Below are 19,885 nucleotides of genomic sequence, written 5' to 3'. Positions count from 1 at the left end.
ACATGGTAAAGTATACATCTTATCCAGGAACCAGTGTCACATGAATCGATGTATATACACAGAGTTCCCAAAATGGGTGATCATCACTACTCAAGAGTTCGTTACTACAATCATTATGGTTATGATTTAGAACCAAGTATCTTGGTTTACTAAACATAATAGATGGAACTGATCAATGTATACTTGGCATAATGATATTGTTTCCTACAGATCCTATCGCATTTAGAAGGTAGGGAGCAAAGCACTGATGTTGAAATTCGAAATCTTTGTAGATGAACAGTTTCATTCATTTATTATATAGCTATGATTAAAAGATATAGGTATGAACCTATATATGCGAAAGTAGAATACTGCCTGAAAGCAAAGCTACTACTCTTTTAACATACGCGATTAATCCCGTAAGCTAAGTTTTTAAGACAAAGCCATTGCTGCTGGCGCAAGCGTGCAGAAATATCCCATGCTTCCGTCTTGAAGGACTAAAGAATCCTGATATACCAGCTCGAAGCAAGTGACTCAAAACAGGAGTATAAAAAGGACAGAAATATATGTTGACCAACTCCCAACTGATGTTGAAATCGAAAAAAAAAGATGTAGTTTTGGAAATTATCAAAAAGGGAGTCATACTTTTTAATATGCCCAAGTTCGGCAGCACTTTCTCTCACTGATAATTTTCTCAACCCTCCCATCTCAGTTTTACTTCAACATTCTCTTGTTTGTAATTCATCAGCGGTACCTCATAATCTGCCAACAGCAAACGTATTTTCCCACTGGCGGTGATCGCCATCAATTCTGATGTTTCACTTAACAGTTCCTTCTGAAACGTTTCGACCAGTCCCTGGATAGAAGTTACAGGGATCAATGGAATCCCAGATAAAGTGGCGGACTGTCCTCCCATAACCGTTTCTTTAGAATGCTCCTGGCTAGTGATGGCAGCAATAACCCCGTCTGCAAGCACTAACTCCATATCAACAGAATCCAAGGTGAGAACTACGTCAAATGGGTTTTTGAGACTAATTTTAGCCATCACGTTGTGTTCACCGATAATCAGATCGATAGAATCAAATAGACGGTAGCTTGGAGAAACCCATTCGGCTCCAACTTCAAGTCCAGTAAATCCCATGACTTCGTGGCTGGATGTCGTACGTAGATTCAGGTCATTTTGACCACCAGTCATGAAGTTGGAAAGAAATTCTGCCAGTTCTGAGGCATTGCAATGGGGGGCGGTAAGGTCAAAGTTTCCCGTGACATTATTGGATCCATAATCCAAGGTCAATTTCTCGACACTGATGGTTCCAATACATCCGGTTGAATTCTTTTTTTGGACAACGTCGAACACAGTATCCCCAAACTAAAATCTCAATTAGCATTTTGCATAGGAATCATGAAGAGTGTGAAACTCACGTCCACAAACATATCAGACGGGTTCTGTATTTGCAATGTGATGGTCCAAATATTTCCTATCACTGTCTCGTTCGAGATTATCACCTTACTTTTACCGCCACCATCGAGACCATGAAGGCCCTTCATTTGCCAGATATGATTTTCAACCTTGATCCCAGAAATCCTCCCTTCTCCATATGGGGTTTCCAGGTCAGCAGCCATGCTGCCGCTAACCTTGAGGGACAACGTTTCTGCTTTGATAAAATCAGGCATAAAAACGGTTTTAAGAACATTTTCTTCGATGATGCTACTATTTGAGCCTACAAGACTACTGTTAAAAGTATGAATCCCGGATAAAACAGTCTGATCGTGGGAATTCATTGTACTCTCAATACGCAGAAAACCTGCGTCATTGGGGGGCAATGAGATATCCAGAAAGTAGCCTACACCCCGAACAGTAATGAGGAAATCTTCAGACTCGAAAGGTAATTTTAACTTGCACTCGATGCTACCCCGTTTTAATTTTGTCTTTCCATCCGGAGTCATTGTTAGGAGTATACTGGTGTTGAAGGTACTGAAAATCTGCTCATTCATAGCCACTGGTAGATCTTTGTCGAAGAGCTGGATAATCGGTTGTAACCATCCGATACCAGTGCCATCAACAGTTGTATTTTTTCCGTTTAGATGTAAAAGTTTCTCCCTGGTTGGTCCAACCTCCTCCAAAGTAATTGAAGAAATCAATTCTCCAAGGAGGGTTTTATTGCTTCGAAAGATATCTCTATCAAAGAGCGAAGATGAAAGATGCGCATGATTATATCCAGGAAATATTTTCATTGAAGAAATTTTGGCATCGCCAATTGGGAGGTCGCCGAGAAAAAGGTCGAAATTCACAGTTCCCTATTATTGAGATGAATCGATGCTAAAGTCAAAGGATTAGGGGACTTTAACTTACCATATCCATTGTCACGACAGACGGGTTAAACCAAGAAATATTAGCACCAATAAACCCCTTCTGAGGCTGAAGAAATTTGTATGAGTCGATCTTAAGGTCTTGAAACCCACCCATGGCTAAAACGACTAATTAGCAAGAATAGTGGAGTTGTTCATGAAGGGCTAAATACTTACAGTAAATATCAATTTTTTTCTGTATATCTACCCAAGTTGCAAATCCTCGGGCCTGTACGCGAACATCGCCTTGAATGACTGAGCGCATTCCTGTCTCATTATTATAAGCCCCCCAGACCAATATTTCAACCATGTCCTCAGGTCTCCAGAAGCCAGGCTTTGTGATATCGTGATTATCGTTGCTTTCATGATCATCATCACCTGCTTCTGATGTAAGGATCATATTCCCATTGCCTTTAGAGAAACTGAGGTCTTTGTGTAAATAAAGATCTCCTATGGGCGTGTATTTATGGCCCCTGTATAATTCGGATTTATTTTTACTATCTTCTTTCTTTGAATGGTAAAATTCGTAATTGTAGTCGTTATCGGACTCTAAACTGAACGATGCGGGATTGATATTTACTCGTATTCCCGCGTTTGAAATTACCTTGAAGTCAAGTGTGACCGTAGTATAATTATACGAAATATCGCTGATATGAAGTGCTGTGACTTCAAAGATGGCTCTATCGGCCCTTTCCCTCATAATATTAGGGATTATAACAAGGAGTCTAGAGCTTATTAGCTGATGTACATATTCCTAAAAAAGAAAGGTTGAAAATATCAGTAGGCAACATATATAAAACTTACAACAGGATCATTGACAACAATACGGAAACCACAACGGTCACCGCGCTTACGAGCTTCCAGTTCCCGATCAAATATTGCACTGCCTCGCGCTTGAATCTCATGAAAAGAGTTTGGATGACCCCCTTTGTTCTTACGTGTTGAATAGGCCTCAGAGGCTCTGTATGGAAGTTTGGCGCTATCGCAGAGGCTGACATAGGCTCAATGTCAACCATCTCGTAAATACCATCTGCACCAAGATATTGGTGATCTCGTCGTGTGCCGGGGTGAGAGCCCTCGCCCAAATCGTCGGGGAGACGGATCAGACCTCTTGAGCTCCTTTTTCCTAAAAATGAAGGGCGGCCACTCAAAGGATGACGTTTAATAATTCCCTTAGCCCGGTTATGAGCATCTTCTTGGCTCTCTTGGTATGGATCTCCATCATATTTGTCATCAGTATCATTTTCCACTGCGTGTTCATTATCACCAGGCGACAATTCCATTCGAATATTGAGAGACTGTGAGCCTGTATTGACACTCCCCTCTGCTTGATCAAATCGGTTCGATGGCCCGCCTAAGTTACCACTGTCGTTCGAGCTATTGGAAGATCTATCCAAATATGTGGGGTAATTATTGAATGGAAACCGCCTATTCGATGTGCCCTGGTAATAGTTACTTGGGCCTGGCTGTCCAACTTTATCATGTTTTCCCAAGAGATCTTTCATGACATTATAGCTCGTCGGAGCTAAGGATTCTTGAGGAGCAGAAGATTTCCCTTTGATATCTTTGTGGCCTGGCGGGGAGGGGGGCGGTGTCAGTGGTGGTGGCCCAGGGTTCTGTCCACTGGGTGCGTAGAGCTCTTGAGCTCCAACTGTGGTAGTAACAGATGATCGTGGAGACGGCTGGGGTGGACATAAAATGCACCCTTCATAATGTCTATCTCTTGGTATTATTTCTTCAAGGCTCCTCTCTTCCAAGTTGACGGTCTTCGTCGCTTTTTTCCAGCTCGTAAAAAACCCATTCTTACCAAGAATCTTAAATCGAGAACCTTTCTCTGTCACTGCTAAGTTCTCTGGAACAGCGATGTTAGAGACTGGTTCATGGATCGATGAGCTATGAGGATAGTTGTTTGTTTGATCTTGAGGCCTTTCCCCTAGAGATTCGTTAACAGTAACCGGAACATATTCGTCACTCGAAGGGCCGGAGGTTGAGGTTGGTTGTTTTCTATGGCCGTACGCAAGACCATGGCTGATGTCTTCTGCGAGATCATCAGATTCGTATTCGCACCCAGTTAGGGAACTTTCTTCGCAGTCATCATTTTCCTCCTTGATGCTTTCCTCCGGATCCTTAATGCGGCCACTTTTTCTAGGCCATGTGTAGTTGACGTTCTCATGGTTACTCAGATGTCGATTTAGGCTTTTCAAAGCCTTTGGACCTGCCATAGATCTAGGTGGGGATACTGGAAGTGCTGGAGGCACTGACGGTACCGGTTTATTTTCGTCCAGTCGATTATTCGGGTTACCAGCGTCACGTCTTGGAGTCTCAACGCTCATATGGTTCCCTGCCGTCTGTGCTGATGCCAGGGTTCTACCACCGTAGTGGAGACGTTTGCGTCCCCCACTCAGTCGTGGTAGCCATACTTCTCCTCCGAGGGAGTCTGTTGCTGAGAGTGGACTATCTGGCAGAAGCACAGACTCACTCCGCGAATTGTGTGATTTAGTCCCTACCAAAGAATCTCTATGGTCGTAGGTGGTAGGGGTTGACGGTGCAGATGTAGGGTCAATGATTGGACTCCCCATTTGGGGCTGATCTGATGCCATTTTAAATGACAATTATCTATACGATTCAAATTGAAAGAAGAGTTAGATAAATAATCAGAGGGACGTTTGTAGAGAGATGAGAATTTTCCAGTTAGAACAGTGCTGTAATTTGGATGATAAGAACCAATTACAAGGCTCAATGGAATAAAATGATAACTTGATGAATTTTATTTTGGGTAGTAAATTTTGGGAAATTGAGTTGAAAGGGCAGTATATGAAGGAATTATTAAATTTAAAATGAACTAACAGGTTTTCTGGATGGTAACCTCGATGATTATCGTATATTTGATGAACAATTATGGATGCTCTCTGATGAATGGTGGATGATGGGTAAAAGACGAAGATGTGGAGATGTGGAGATGTGGGGATGTGGGGATGTGGGGATGTGGGGATGTGGGGATGTGGAGATGTGGGGAGGTAAGTGGGCGGTGGGATGTGTGATGTAGGAGGTGAGAGAGTGATGGTGGGGTAGTAAGTGTTGAGAGGACATAGTAGAATACATTACATCAGACGAGAGAAAAGGAATTGGATTACACTAGTGATTCGAATTCTCGGGTAAAAGTACGGGATATGGATTTCTAGATACGCTAATGGACGGGCTACTTGATGGCTACTGGACGGGCTGCTAGAAAAGCTACTGGCTAAGCTATTCAAAAAGTCGGCTACATGTATCAAATTTCAGTTGTAAAATCATAAATTGTAAGTACGTCATGTATGAACATACATGTACTACATGTATAGTACGAGATTGAGATCTAGCAGGGAATGTACCCAGACTCCTTATTCTATATCCCTACTACATGTGCTTGTATGTATTCATTATTTAGTTATTTAAAGCTCCAAAGTAGAATGATCAATATTCTTCTTGATATTATATTACCCGAACAACAAACATAAACATCCTTATTTCAATATTATATCTAATTACGGCACTCTCATGATGGGTCTGCATTTTAATCAAGAGAAGAACAATCACTACTGTTATCCAAACAACTCGCTTCGTACCCGTTCTTCATATAATGGGATTAAATAGAAACAGTATCTAAAGCTTCCTTATCCCCGGTTGCGCTTCTCATTGGCTATTACTTCCGTCATGAAACATGATTCGGCATTAAAGAAGGGGTTATCAATAGGCATATAGACAACTAAATACAGTTTAACTACGTAACAGCAACTTAAAATACAGTGGAATTAATAGTAGTACTGGTCCCCAAGTGCGAACTTTCATGGCACTTCTCGCTTGGTAAAAATAGCCCATATATTTATACTACGTGCGAAGATAAATACAAACAATCTCAGATATGAGCATCCGCAGTAAGCACGAGACCCACGCGCCGAACACACACATGCATCGCACACAAGTAATCTTTTCACATTCAATTACATGAATCTGCTAGAAGTATGCCGTTTCATGATCGATCAGGCATGGTCATCCTTCGGTGTAACTTGCAATTGTATATTGATCGATCCGGCACAGATTATGAAATCACTTTATATAAGACTAAGCGTTTTTAATTCTTCTTAGTTAAGCGTACAACAATCAGTTTGCTGAATTCTGTACTTCCTCTCTAGATCTTGATCTAGATCTATCATCGCAATCTATATATATCAAGATCTCCTAATATGTCTCTTCTATAAATAAATCATATTCATTGATCCAATTACTCTACTCAGCTACCCAGCACCAAGTAAGGTCGACGCGGGGTGACTTGGGTCAATGACACAGGCGGGAAAAATATCATGTATTTAATTATAAGTATATATATCATACCGATCGTAAGATAGATCAAATGAGCGACAGCCAGTCATATTTTCGCCAATAGGTTTAACTAAAGTTTAGCTATCTGTACATATAAACCTCTCCCGAGCCGCTATTCTTCGTCTTAGGAATAACATACATGATATCGTACTGTCCAATAGAATTCCTCAATACCGTGCCATACATACCGTACACCCAAAGCAAAACAAACGGAAAAAGTGCGATCAAAGCAAAGATGTCCCAATCAATCAACCGAGCAAACAAGCCCCTCCCATACTTGCATCAGCACCAACTGTTGTGCGTGAAACCCCTTCTTGATTATTCGTCATAATCATTTCTATTTACCTGCCTGCCTCCATGTACACACCCCGGGCGACTCATATTTAAGCCGTCTTTTTCCAGATGGCCTGGAGCCCGATCAAAGAGCTGACAGTTCCTGCCATTCCTACAATACCATCATCCAATGCAACATATCCCAATGCGCTGGCCGGGATAGTCACGTCGCATATGTCCGATATCATTTGGGTAACCGTCGCCTGTCTTTCTTTGACTAATTTTTCTCCTTCCACCTTTCCCTCTGCAATCGTTTTTACGATTCCCCTCTCCCTCTCACGGAGCGTATACAGGGTGTAGCCCCCACCAACAAGCGAGAATATTAGACCCACGAACCAGGCCCGGTATGCTTCCGCGGCTAGTTTCTTGCCGGCGGCAAACTTATAGATTCCACTGCTATCGAGGAACGAGAGTGAATCAAATGTGAGGTAGGTGAAGTATCCAAGCTGACGGCCGACGGCGCAGTAGCGGAGGATAGGGTCTAGGGATTTGTTGTCCATAGCCTTTGTTATCACATAGATATCAGCTCAACTAGCTCGTTGCTTGCCACAGTATCTATGATATCATACCTGGGATGCAGCTTTAAAATGCTCGATGTTTTTTCCAATACGCATCACCTTTCTTGCTGAGGCAAACTGCTTTTTCATCGCCTCGAACGGAGCGATGACATCCATTTTATACCCCTTCCTAAGGAGATAGAAAGAGAGGAAGCGCGCTAGGTACTGCAGCGTCCTCAACGCCTTATCACGACCAGCTGTTTTCCTCCCACACCGTCGTCAGCCTTGATGACATCTTAATACTGGGCTTCAGTCCCAGGCTAGACAGGGTTGAAGTTACCGGTCGTTGAGACGAAGCGGATGTAGTGCGCAACCGTGGGGTGGTATACGAGCGAATCTGCGACCATTTTGAGAGTTGTTGTGAGGAGAGTTTGGCGATGTGGTTCTGTTGAAACTTGGTAGGGTGCGAAGGTTAACTTGAGCTCACACTGTGGGCGGATAAGCGACTGGATCTGTATGTATATAGACGATACCCTTTACGAAATAAAGCAACTACTGGAGGAACAGAAGTTGAATAGTAAGTTAAGAGGTGGTGAAGTGGAAGGTTTGTCTGGAAACTCGGAAGAGAGCAATGAATCGTGGGTCGATGTGGTTGGAAGTCCGAAGCACGTGAAGCTGCCACAGCCATACAAATTGTGGGGATAACCCGAGGAAGGAGTATTTCTTGGCAAGCTGTGTGAGCGAGCTTCGGAGGGGGACAACCGCCGAGACACTTTATCCGAGACCTTAACATTGATGATATCCGTGGTGGGCCGAGGTACAGAGATTGATTGCGAGAACTTGAGAGAGCTGCACTACATGTACCTAAATTACATGCAATTGGACTACTTTGAAGTATCTATGTACTCTGTATAAATTACCATGTCAAGGCGAGCAAAGGCAGAGTAATACGGTGTAGCATCGTGGCAGATCTGAGTGTTTGAGTGTTTGAGTGCTCGGTTACATGCATCACGTGTATGTATACTCACGGTCAATCACTCGTCCTGCGACGTCCACGTTATCTCAAGAGCGGCGATCAAGGTCCTGCATGCATGTTTGGTGATCTGTGCTAGCGAAAATGTGGGAAATGATTTTTCAGCAACCTTTTTTCGCAACGAAAAAGATTGTGCCGATATTACCGGTATGGACTGGGGTTTCCGTGTGAATCCCATAATATGGCCCGATAATCCATTTGAGCTCCTCTTACAGATTCTGGTAGAATTAATGCGAAAGTGGGTTTTCCGTGACCAGATAGTCCCATTGGCCCTTAAAGGAATTTTTGTAGTGAGCACGGACCAAGAAACCCACTCTTTTAGTTCTGACTTTCGCAATAATTCTACCGGATACTGTAACTTGTAAATGTTAACACATCACAAAACCAGGGGTGTTGGCCGAAATGCTTCTGGAATCTCTACACCTAGAGTACGTTGTTATGACTGATTGAGTTGCTCACATATGTTCATAAGGTCAAGAGTAGTATTTTTTGTTAATAAATCTTTTTATGCATATATGTAGATAATTAAAAGATATATATGGAATGGACCTGTCAGACGTCCATCCCCACCCACCCCCATCTCCAGCTCCCCGAAGGAAACAGATGAAGACAAGGGTCGAGATCATAACCACCTCCGCCGAAGCAGAGGTAACGCGGCATCACTCTTGGATGGGGAGGATAAACCTCATCCCCCAGGTTGGAGATTCTGTGGCTCTGGTAAAGAGTTCAGAAGAGGCGATTTACTATAGAAATGATCCTATGAAGTAAAATCGCATAATGAGGAAAGAGGGACGCGGGGAGAGGACCAACTTATAGTCCTGAAAAGGCCCCTAGTGCGTCGGCCAAAATGTTGACTATCATCTGCCTTATGCGGCTTGGTGTGACTTGGCTGGCGAAAATTTTTCAATAGTGATTGACTAATACGAATATTAGTCGCCAAGCAAATATCCCAAGAATACGACAACCGTCACTCGAATACCTATCAATGCTAGATTGAGTTCAAATAACAGAGCGGTGAATACCATAATCTTCATGAAATTTCTTATCCTACGCACGGTCTCATATCTATCCGTGAACACGATTTGAATAATCTCATAATATCATGAGTATGGCCCCGCGGTACTATCAATTACTTATCATTACTTATCATGATTTTTATTTACACTTTCACTAGTAGAGTGTAGAAGCTTTCTTACATCCACTGTTAGTTAAGATATCTTAAGAATTGGCGAATGGACTGGGTGGTTTAAAGATCTGAGTATACCGACCGAAGATCGAGAATGGACGGTAGTAATTATATATACCCACCACCAACCACTACTACTCTAGTGGCAGTAAATAAACAAACTACAACATATATAAAATTTACCCGCAAACAAGTAACACTATAAATTCAGACCAAAGCCTCAGTATATGCATGCTTTTCTTTCCATCGATATACCATATCGGTATTACGCTTTCTCGAAATATTAAGAATATAACATTAAATGAGTTGTGATATACACACGTATATTACTCATGTTAAGAGTGATAGGGCTGCAAGACTCGGGAACTGCATAGTATCTGGAAATTGGATTAATAATATCATCTCACTAGGGGCCCACGTGTTATAAAAGTTCATAACCACAAATTCATATGGGGAATGATATATCTGCCAAAGTTTTGACTACATGAAGTATACAACCACAAATATGAGGTCGAAGTGATCTCTCATTCCACACCATGTCATTTGTACCTTTCGTATAAGCCTTTCCTCGTCGACAGGTTTGGGTGCGGGTCTGGTGTTGCAGCGTTGATACTAGAGAAACGGCGAGTTGCAAAAGGCGAACACATACATGTATATATATGAATTTTCGATATGATGTATATAATGTACGATGAATCGGGCCATATGTCATCACCCTAGTATACCGGTTAAAGAGAGTCCTCATTCCCAATGGTTTTAAAAGGCCATGTAATAAGAGCAAAAGAAAGCTCTCGATCTGTTTGAGCAGCGAGCTAGAATAGATTGACGAAATTAACTTGACAGGTGGCATATTTTGGCAAATGACGTATGAGCAGTAGCTCGTGTCCGCTATTCTAGGAAAGAATAATATAAACACTCTATTTTAATCAGTGATCTCGGAAGGTTGAAGAATTTCCTGGGTGCGTTTGATATATGGCAATAAAGACATGTATCAGAGTTAATTAAAATATCGACATACTCTCGGAATTCGTATGTATATACTTCGCTGACTAAACATCGGAATAACCTCCGGTACCGCACCCGTACCCCGCGCGTTTTTTTATTTATCCTCGGGATCACCTGTCACAGATTGTCATTTCATCTTTAATACCCAGAGACCATCCCCATCCCTTCAGGAGAGCACATCCCTCACAAACACATCTTCTCCCTTTCAAACCAGACAACACATTTTTCTCCCTCAATTGATAATAAGACAAATGCCTTATCGGTGTACGACAATTCTCTGGCCAAGGCTATCGCCACATGATTGGTGGGATACCACCCCAGTCCTATACTGTAATGGTAATTCTGACAAACACCTCTCGGAATCAGGCCCTAACTTCCGTGTGTAGTTACCACCTCCTGGAATTTTGAGCTGCAAAGGGGCTATGGGGCTGGAGCACTTCCATCCACAGCTCTTTAGATGTTCCTTCTGTTGGGCCAGTTGTTTGTTTAGTGATATTTCATGAAGTACCAATAGAGTCTTGGCACTCGCCGTGGATTACAACAACCAGGTTCCAAACATCATCTTCAATCAGGATGTAGAAACATGTCTGCTTGAAGTGATATCGAAACACCCTCAGATAGATCAAAAATCAAAGCTTGACAGGGACAAAGGGGGCAAAGTCTCTTTATTTTCTGGGGGTTGTGCTACCCCGGGGTCTCGGCATGGGGAAACTTTAATACAAGGCTACGCGATGCCGCATTCAGGAACAGCGCGGACCTCCCGGCCACGGGGTGAAAAAAGCGGGGAGCGGGGAATGTCGGCTTTTAAACTGAGCTCCAACGCGCTAGGTTGACCTCTATCACACGTCTACCGACTTCAGTGGTCAATTGAGCGAGTCCCGATATCACCCTTACAGATCGCTTCCCTGCCCGGTACAGCATCAAAAACAAGACTGCTATCTTCTTTGATCAGATGGATCCACGTTATTATCCAACGCCGACCGCCCCCGAAGGATCCCTTCCTCCTCCGCCTCCACCTCCACCACCACCTCCTCCTCCTATTGAGCAGCAGCAGCAACAGCAGCAACAACAGCAGCTAGGAACAAAGCGCCCTCATGCCTCCGCGGTAAAATCAAGGTCTGCATCCAGCTATCCACGAAAAAGAGCTGTCAGCGCGTGCCTTGTGTGTCGCGGCAGAAAGACGAAATGTGACAACCAGCGCCCACAGTGCGGGTTCTGCCGACAGAATGGTGCCGAATGTGTTTATGAGGCCGAGAAGCTTGCTACGTATGGAAACCAACTTCTTTAAACTGATTAAGATTTACGTGTGAGCTTCCAAGCGTGGTAAATTTATGTTGACGGCTTGTTATTTTTTCTTCAGATTCGACGCGGCTTCTCTGGCCATTTTGGACAGGCTCTCGAGGATAGAAGCGCTGCTAGATGTTCCAGCAAACAACCAACCTCCGAGTCACCCTTCGCCCCATGCATCATCTACGAGTGGAGGTGCTGTGATGCCGAGTAATGCGACCACTATAAGGACGCATTCACCAGGACTCAGGGGCTCAGATCACCCAGCAGAGGCGTCGGAAATATTTCCTATCTCTATATCAACAGCTGCGGCGTCGAGGGTAGAAAATGTTTTACAATGGCCCGTCTTCCAGGGAAAGATATCAACAGAAGATATCTTGGCACCTGTTTTCGCGAACAAAGGAGATGACTCGGATGATGAAGATTCCGAGGATGGGGAGGCACAAGGCTGGGGCAATGATTACCGACCGGATAGACATTCGATGGAGCATCAGAACGGACAGCATGAGCACCAGGATGGGGATGATTATAGTCCTAGCACCAAAAAGGGGCCGATGTATATCGATGAAAAGGTTTTACTACAAACCCGGGGGGAGATTGCCATTCTGGTCAAGAGATTCTTCCGAAACGTACACACGAAAAATCCCATCTTGGATTCAAGTGAACTGGAAAAGTACGCCAACCATGTGGAGCGTGTTGGGGAATTTGGCTGGACCGGAAAGGCTTGTTTACTTGTGAGTACAGCATACTGCTTTCGTCTGATGGTTGGTCCTAACAAATTCACAGCTTCTGGTTTGTGCCCTGGGATCTCTATCAGCGTCCTATAACCCGAAATCAATGCCTCGTATGTCAGAGACACCCACAGCTCGGACGGTATTCCCTTCTGCAGAGATCAGTCAGCGCTATTTTGCGGCCGCCAAGAAACGATTGGGGATCGTGATGTCGTCGAACCAGCTTGTCGCAGTGCAGTGCCTGTTCTTGACGGGCATATACCACATGTACACTTTCCATCAGTTTGCGGCTTGGAAAATGTTCAATGCCGCTTCTGTTTCTTGCGAGGGTTATCTGCACCGCAAGGAGAAGGCCAAGATCGCCGAAGCATCCTATGGTGCGCCATCCATGTTTTCGTCAAGCGAGCCAACGCGACACCTGGAACAAAGGATATACTGGAGTTGTCTCAAATCAGAACTGTGCATACCCTTCCCTTTCAGTGCCGTTTTTTTTTTTTTTTAAAAAAAAAAAAAGATTTCAGCAGAGCTAATTCTATCTTCGCCCTTCAAGCGAACTGTGTGCAGAACTCGACATCTCCCATTCAGGCCTCAATGAAATCGAATATCCACACGCATTCCCTTCTCCACCGCGAGAGATCTCAACATCGCAGGCATTCCAATCCTCAAACTCGTTTTTTGAGCAACCCCGCAGCGCCTATGCCACCGAGGATCGGGCATCGGAAGAACAATTGGAGGACCAGAAGACCTGGTTCTATTACTTGGCGGAAATTGCGCTCCGGAAGGTTGAGATTCGAATGTCGTGCACATTCAGGCAACGCACGCCACGATCAGCAGGGAACCATGACGGGACATCAACGTCGACCTCTACAGGCGAGGATGAGGCTACAACTCAGCCAACCATAGATGACCTCCTGCACACAGCCAACGAATTCGAGTTGCAGCTCGACCTCTGGTTGACCTGTCTTCCCCAGATCCTCAAGTTCCCGTCGGATCCTAGCCTGCCCTGTGGAGATGAAAGGTTGCAGTACCTGCGACAGAGGTATTGGTGGAATCTGTCGCGCGTGTATCGGCCGTTTATCTACTACCTCCTCCACGCACCGCACGCACGGCACCACCGTAGGTACCACAAGATGCTGGATTATGCGAAGAAGGGGTTGGAGATTGATATTAATTTCATCCTGTCCAACGTGATAATGCACCGACACCACGGAGCGTGGTTGACGTTGAGAGCGTTGACAAGCAACAGCGTGATAATCCTGGCGGTGAAGAAACTCAGGGTGCTGGAACCTATGCCGTATAAATGGGGCGAGGCGATCACTCTGGCCAAGAGCTGCTTATCGTACTGGGAGAGCGAGGTTCGGGACGCGGGGAAGCTGAAGGAGGCAATCGAGAAGGTCGAGATTAATATCCCGGAGAGAATACCGGAAAGATGGAACGGGAACGAATTGACGAATCAATGATGAATGAATACGTGGGACGGGGCGGGTATGCCAATTTCATTAGGTTTTCTTTCTTATTGCAAGTTTATCTTGTACGCACATGGGGATGGAGGCGGGGCGTTCAGGATTTTTTGTAGTGTTTGGGTGATTCTGTTTTTTTTTTCTTCTTCATCTTCTTCTCTTTCTGGCATCTAGGTCATTTGATTTTTCGGTCCCGAGAGGGGGCAGAGCTTCATTTGCGAGAAAATCCCTTTTAATGATGATGTATAAGTACCTAAGTAGTCATGACATGTATTGTCTTTTTCTCTCTTTTTCTTATTTTCACTTCTTTCCTTCATACATACCTATTGTTCTTTTTCTCGTGATTGGAAACAAGATACATACATGCAGGTAGTCCAATTGAATCGAGATAACCCGCACTGAACAAGAACTCGGACTGGGGGGTGGCTCATGCCGCGTAAGCCGGCCATATCAAGCATATCCAGCTTAAGCTTCCCTGATCTTCCCCCCACGGCCTCGCCATTGATGTCGAACGGGAGTTCCGTCTAGGTTTGCTTATCCCATTTTCATTTCATTTCACCAGCGCAGTCCGGTCCAGTCTCCCATCAATCGTAGAGTTTCCACATGTTTGACCCCCAAGTAACACCTCAAAGGGTTCCAGAAGCTCCTTCTCTTGGCACCCTGCCTCTTGGAGATGCCCAATTCAGGAGTCTTGCTACTTTAGTCTGGCTGTGTTGTGTGTGTTCCTGCATGATTGCAATGCACGAACGGGATGGTTGTCACTTGTCACCCGTTCCATCGGCATCTCCATCCATCTTGCATCCATCCGCGGCCCATGGAAGGGATGGTTTCGGATGTGATGTGATGTGATGGGGATGCTGTGATGAGGATGGGGATGGGGAAGGGGGATGGCCACCGACATCCCGATGGAGAGAGGTCTAGCTCGTTTACCCGCACAGTTCAGAGTGAATGTGGGATACGGAGGTACACTGCTAACTCCATTCAGAGAGAAAGCAGGATCTGGAGCATGTCGTCAACTCTCGGGTACTCCATTGTAGCACCAGTACTTGTGTTTGAGGATGTCTAATTTTCCGCTCATTCACAATTCCGATAATTTCGATTATTTATTGTTATTATTGTTATTATTGTGATTGTTTTCGCGGTAAAGTGATTATCGACAATCGTGTACGTAGCCTGCGCCGCATCCATCATGACCCTTGTTCATCTCCGCCAAACAGGCCAGGGCGGTTACCTATCCGCGATGTTTCTGACCTGGAAGCAGTTGAAGACTTGAAGTAGAGAAGTGCAAGTAAGCGGGACTCGGCAAGCCCAAGAGTCAAGACCAGTCCAGTCCCAGCCACCCGAGAGAGCAAGTGAATCCTGTACGGGGGCCTGGTAGTCGTCGTCTGTGTTGTGTTGTGCTGCTGTGTTGTTGCTGATGTCTGCCCAGCCCTAGCTAGGCATCGTGTCTGCCTGTAGCTGCCTGTAGACAGCGGTGATTACGAGGATGAGACCCCCCTCTAGCTCTCCCTCCCCCGGCTAGATCGCATCGTGCCTTGCAGGGTAACCAAACCCCCCTCTCGCCCGTGGTTGACTTCGCGCCGGTTTGAGATTTTGTGCTGCGTCATTTTCGTGCAACGGCCGGCATATTCTGGGCAGGTTTTTGTTTGTGCAGGGGGAAGGGTGGGTTTTTTTTACCAGCCTCTCTGATTTCTTGGGGAGCTGGGCGCGGTGATGGAAATAGATACATGTATATATGGTGAGGGGTGCGCGCGGTTTGTATTTCCGCTTTTTGTGTGTTGATGCCTTTGACGACTTTGAAGTTATACGGTTGATTAGTTACGAAGTGGTGTTTCTTTTACGAACAATCGGACGAACGAAGGACGAAAGACGAAAGACGTGCTGCAGCTACGACGAACATTTTATTACTACGAGAACGTGCTACTGAGACGAAGAACGTGATACTATTACGAAGAACGTTTTATTACTACGAGAAACGTACGAAGAACGTCTTATTGTTTCGACGAGCGTACTACTGTTACGAAGCACGCACTGCAGTTACGAAGAACGCACCACTGAGACGAAGAAAGCACTGGAACGAAAAGAACGAATACTATTCTTTGAAGACCATTACGATCTCAATTATCACAGCCACGAAGTCAAAGAACGAGTTTCAGATTCTATTGCCATCACGATATTCATAACGAGACTCTATCCACGTCCCATCATTCTACGATCACTGTCACTTTTACGGTCGATACTATTTACGAAGTCGAGATACTCATTCTTATAACGGACATTTACGAAGTTTAAACTCTCACTCACGAATCCCACAACCTTATAACGAGCGGTCCGGACGAATACTTACGAACACGAAAAACCAATATCATAACCCCATACAAAATGCATTTCCCACTCTCAGCCGCCCTCCTCTCCCTCACCCTCCTCCTCCCCGCCCTCGCGAATCCCGTCTACTCCTCCCCCTCCCCCGCCGCCTCCACCTCCCCCCGCGTCACCCCCGTCCCGCTCGACACAACGCCCGTAATCCACGGCCTGCACATCCGCGCCCCGCAAACCACCTGCGCCCCCAACTCCGGCACCGATAATACCGGCTGCGGCAACTCCGGCACCGGCAACTCGGGCACCGGCAATTCCGGCATCTGCCTGTCGGGCACTGGCGAGTCCGGCGTCGGCGACTGCAGCAACGCGGCCGAAGCCGTGGCCACGAGCGTGTATGTGCTGCAGACCGCCACAACCATATATCTGGTGTCGACGGTGACGCTGGAGGGGAATTCGGTGGTGACGACCGTGCAGAGCGTGTTTGCGGCGGGCGCGACGGCGACGCAGACGATTGTTGTGGATGATGGACGGTATAATCGCCCAGGTTGCGCGTACTGGAGGACGCAGGGGTATATTTGCTCTGCGGCCGGGAGGGGCGTGGAGGTGTCGAAGTTGGCGGCGGCGGTGGTGGTCGGTGTTGTTGGGTTGGCGGTGATGTTGTAAGGAGGAAGCAGATGGTGATGTTGATGTAAATGAGGTTTATGGGTTTTTTTGTGAAGTTATGGGGACATGATAGATCGAGGCATGAGCATGGGACATGGCGTTTTGATTTATGTTATTTTTTATTTCTTCAATGTTATGGCTTCTGTGTTAATGTTTATGCTTCATGTTTATAGTTATCATGGCTTTTTCTTCATGTTTGGTTTTTACATGAGCTTGTTATGGGTGGAAGTTCCTGTTACGCGCTCCGAGCACTATGAGATAATGCAATAATACCATTTATGCAGCCTACTTACATCCTCTTTCTTCATCGATCAGAATCGTGATAACAATGAATCCAGCATCGATGGCAGTACAAAGCGCTGAAATCCAACAACTTGTACGCATGTTCACTTGAATTCAACACTCTGTAAGCTCTTTAATACCCAGCTTACCACTGATAGTAAATTCGCCAAATATTTGATCGCTGGATACGCCTATAATTGTAATTGTAGTTGTTGTGGTTTGAGAGCCCCGCAAACAATAGTCTTTTCACATCCCTAGACACACCGTCAATGATCACAACCGCCCCATTTTCAACCGCGCCTTCACCATCCATCACTCGAGCCCCACTAACCACCATTTATCACTCGAGGCGCACTAGCCGTTAACCACAATAACAACGCTAAGCCTCCCAGAGCCTTATGAAGTCACCCATTTCTGCCTTCAAGAGCACGCCACACCCACGGAAGCCGGGATAATGATGTAGTATTTCCATCATGATCCAGATCCAGTGCTGGTTATAGAAAGGGTAGATAGACCCGAGCCCGAGCTCCTCGAGTTCCCAAAAGTTCATACAAGAAAACGAAGGTAAAGCGAGAATCGAATCATGGAGACGATTAGGAAATCACTGCAAGCGATTAATGTCACCGGCCCTGACTCGGATGATCAAGAGGAACAACAACAAAAGCGTGATCCGATACGAGCCGGCGATAGGGTTCTTCTTACGGGTATATCATGTTCCTGCGTTGCGATGTATGAATATGTTACTAATAAACCACAATACTCATGTGATAGGTGCCAATGGATTTGTCGGGGGCCATATCCTCAAAGCCCTTTTGAAAGACGGGTTTAAAGTTAAGGCGGTCGTTGGTACTCGAAATGAGGAAATGAAGGTTAAGCGGCTGTGCGCCGGAAGCGAGGAGCGAGTGCAGGTTGTAGTTGCAGGTGGTATTGTGGGAGATAAATCTAAGGATGTTGTGAGAGGTGTTTCTGGGGTTTGTAGTCATGTACCGATTGGGTTTGGAGGGTGTATACTTACGGAGAGTAGGTTATCATCACCGCCTGTCCCTACAAAAGCTGGGATCAAAGACAGGAGACAAATATCGTAGGGATACTAGATTCGATATGCAAGCATAACCCAATGATAAAACGGGTTATACTTACCTCCGTTATGAACGATCTAAATAAAGATCGAGAAAGCAGCGATTGGGACCCTGTATGCACTCTCCTCCTCCTTTGCCATAATTTAAGGCTAACACACCGTGTTAGACCACAGCCCTCAAAACCTCACCTCCAAAAACACCAATCGAGCGTGCAGCATGGAAATACATATCATCCAACTCCCCAAATTTCACCCTAGCGTCAGTTATTGTGCCGACTCTGTTCGGGCCTTCCGCACATGATCCACCCACAACAGAGCCTGCGTCAGAGATACTTCGTCTCATCAGAGGCACCGACACGGTTCCTGTAAATACCACTGGACCATGGTCAGACGTGAGAGACGTTGCCAAAGTACATGTTGCAGCATTGATGAGAGGAGGAATCAGTGGGGACGCCGGAGAAGACCGTTTCTTTGCTGTTGCAGGGGTCTGTAGCTCGAAGCAGATCTGCAAGGTTGTGGAAAGATGGTTCCCACGGCTTATTGCGGAAGGACGAGCTCCAAAGGCCGATAGTGTTCCAGGGGCATTCGAGGAGGAGGAAGATGAGATGTTTGGTGGTCGATATGAAGGTGATAATAGGGTGACTAGTGAGCTGGAAGTGAATATGAGAGGGCTGGAGGAGTCTGTAGTTGACACTGTGGACGGTCTGCTAAGGTTCGAAGAGAGGGTTAAGGGGCATGGCAAAGGAGCACCTCAGGAGGCGGTGGTGGGGGGTTTGCCAATTGGCGGTTTAGCATACTCTTGTCGTCCGGGCAGCTGTACATGCGGTGAGTGCGCGACCAAGATGAGGCACAGAAGGACTAGTGTGGATGAGCTCGACGAGAGTTTTGAGGATAGTTTGAATGAGGATAAGGATAGCTTGTACACACTTGTGGAGCAAGCATACGAGGGCTCAATGTCGAGTATCGAGCCTACTGGCTCAAACATTCCGCGCAGCTTTGCGAGGGGTGAGGCCCTCTGTGCTTGTGCTCCCGAAAAGTGTACATGTGCTGGGTCAGCGGTGGTGGAACTCGAGGAGCGACCAAGGACGAGAACCAGTGTTGTGCTGAACAAGCCTGACATGGGAGAAATGTTGCACCACTCGTGAGTATTGAGTATACAATTAATCATGCATGATCATGAGGTTTGTTTTTACAATTGTACTCGTGTGTGTAGGATATTAATGTATGTATGTAGGACTGCAAGTCGAAAGTCGAATTAATGTTTCTGTGTTGGCTGCTCTTCTGAGTGTATCTTCATGTCCCCCATCTTAGGCTCGTCCCCAAT

At 45.5% G+C, this 19,885-nt stretch overlaps 5 protein-coding genes across 5 annotated transcripts; 3 read left to right on the top strand and 2 right to left on the bottom strand.

The window, feature by feature from the left end:
* Positions 1 to 673: 673 nt before the first annotated feature.
* H6S33_000446 (uncharacterized protein) lies at positions 674 to 4,928 on the bottom strand (the record flags this gene model as incomplete). The annotated part of the gene is made up of 6 exons (XM_044831824.1): positions 674 to 1,348; positions 1,402 to 1,700; positions 1,785 to 2,277; positions 2,333 to 2,448; positions 2,506 to 3,053; positions 3,133 to 4,928. The coding sequence occupies 6 exons, from the start codon at positions 4,926 to 4,928 to the stop codon at positions 674 to 676; spliced, it is 3,927 nt and encodes a 1,308-aa protein (XP_044700005.1).
* A 2,142-nt stretch (positions 4,929 to 7,070) lies between these two features.
* Positions 7,071 to 7,924, bottom strand: H6S33_000445 (uncharacterized protein; the record flags this gene model as incomplete). Its single annotated transcript, XM_044831823.1, has 3 exons — positions 7,071 to 7,523; positions 7,590 to 7,774; positions 7,858 to 7,924. 3 exons carry the CDS (start codon positions 7,922 to 7,924, stop codon positions 7,071 to 7,073), a joined length of 705 nt encoding a protein of 234 aa, XP_044700004.1.
* A 3,769-nt stretch (positions 7,925 to 11,693) lies between these two features.
* H6S33_000444 (uncharacterized protein) lies at positions 11,694 to 14,219 on the top strand (the record flags this gene model as incomplete). Its single annotated transcript, XM_044831822.1, has 4 exons — positions 11,694 to 12,007; positions 12,102 to 12,762; positions 12,815 to 13,136; positions 13,324 to 14,219. The coding sequence occupies 4 exons, from the start codon at positions 11,694 to 11,696 to the stop codon at positions 14,217 to 14,219; spliced, it is 2,193 nt and encodes a 730-aa protein (XP_044700003.1).
* A 2,382-nt stretch (positions 14,220 to 16,601) lies between these two features.
* H6S33_000443 (uncharacterized protein) lies at positions 16,602 to 17,201 on the top strand (the record flags this gene model as incomplete). Its single annotated transcript, XM_044831821.1, has 1 exon — positions 16,602 to 17,201. One exon carries the CDS (start codon positions 16,602 to 16,604, stop codon positions 17,199 to 17,201), a length of 600 nt encoding a protein of 199 aa, XP_044700002.1.
* Positions 17,202 to 18,066: 865 nt separating this feature from the next.
* On the top strand, positions 18,067 to 19,706 carry H6S33_000442 (uncharacterized protein; the record flags this gene model as incomplete). The annotated part of the gene is made up of 6 exons (XM_044831820.1): positions 18,067 to 18,187; positions 18,255 to 18,454; positions 18,508 to 18,675; positions 18,729 to 19,206; positions 19,274 to 19,325; positions 19,376 to 19,706. 6 exons carry the CDS (start codon positions 18,067 to 18,069, stop codon positions 19,704 to 19,706), a joined length of 1,350 nt encoding a protein of 449 aa, XP_044700001.1.
* Positions 19,707 to 19,885: the final 179 nt, after the last annotated feature.

This window comes from Morchella sextelata (genome assembly GCF_020137385.1).
Source record: "Morchella sextelata strain SCLS chromosome Unknown scls_1, whole genome shotgun sequence".
Classification (NCBI taxonomy): domain Eukaryota; kingdom Fungi; phylum Ascomycota; class Pezizomycetes; order Pezizales; family Morchellaceae; genus Morchella; species Morchella sextelata.
Note: the sequence above shows the minus strand (reverse complement) of the source record. Positions and strands in the feature narration are given on the sequence as shown.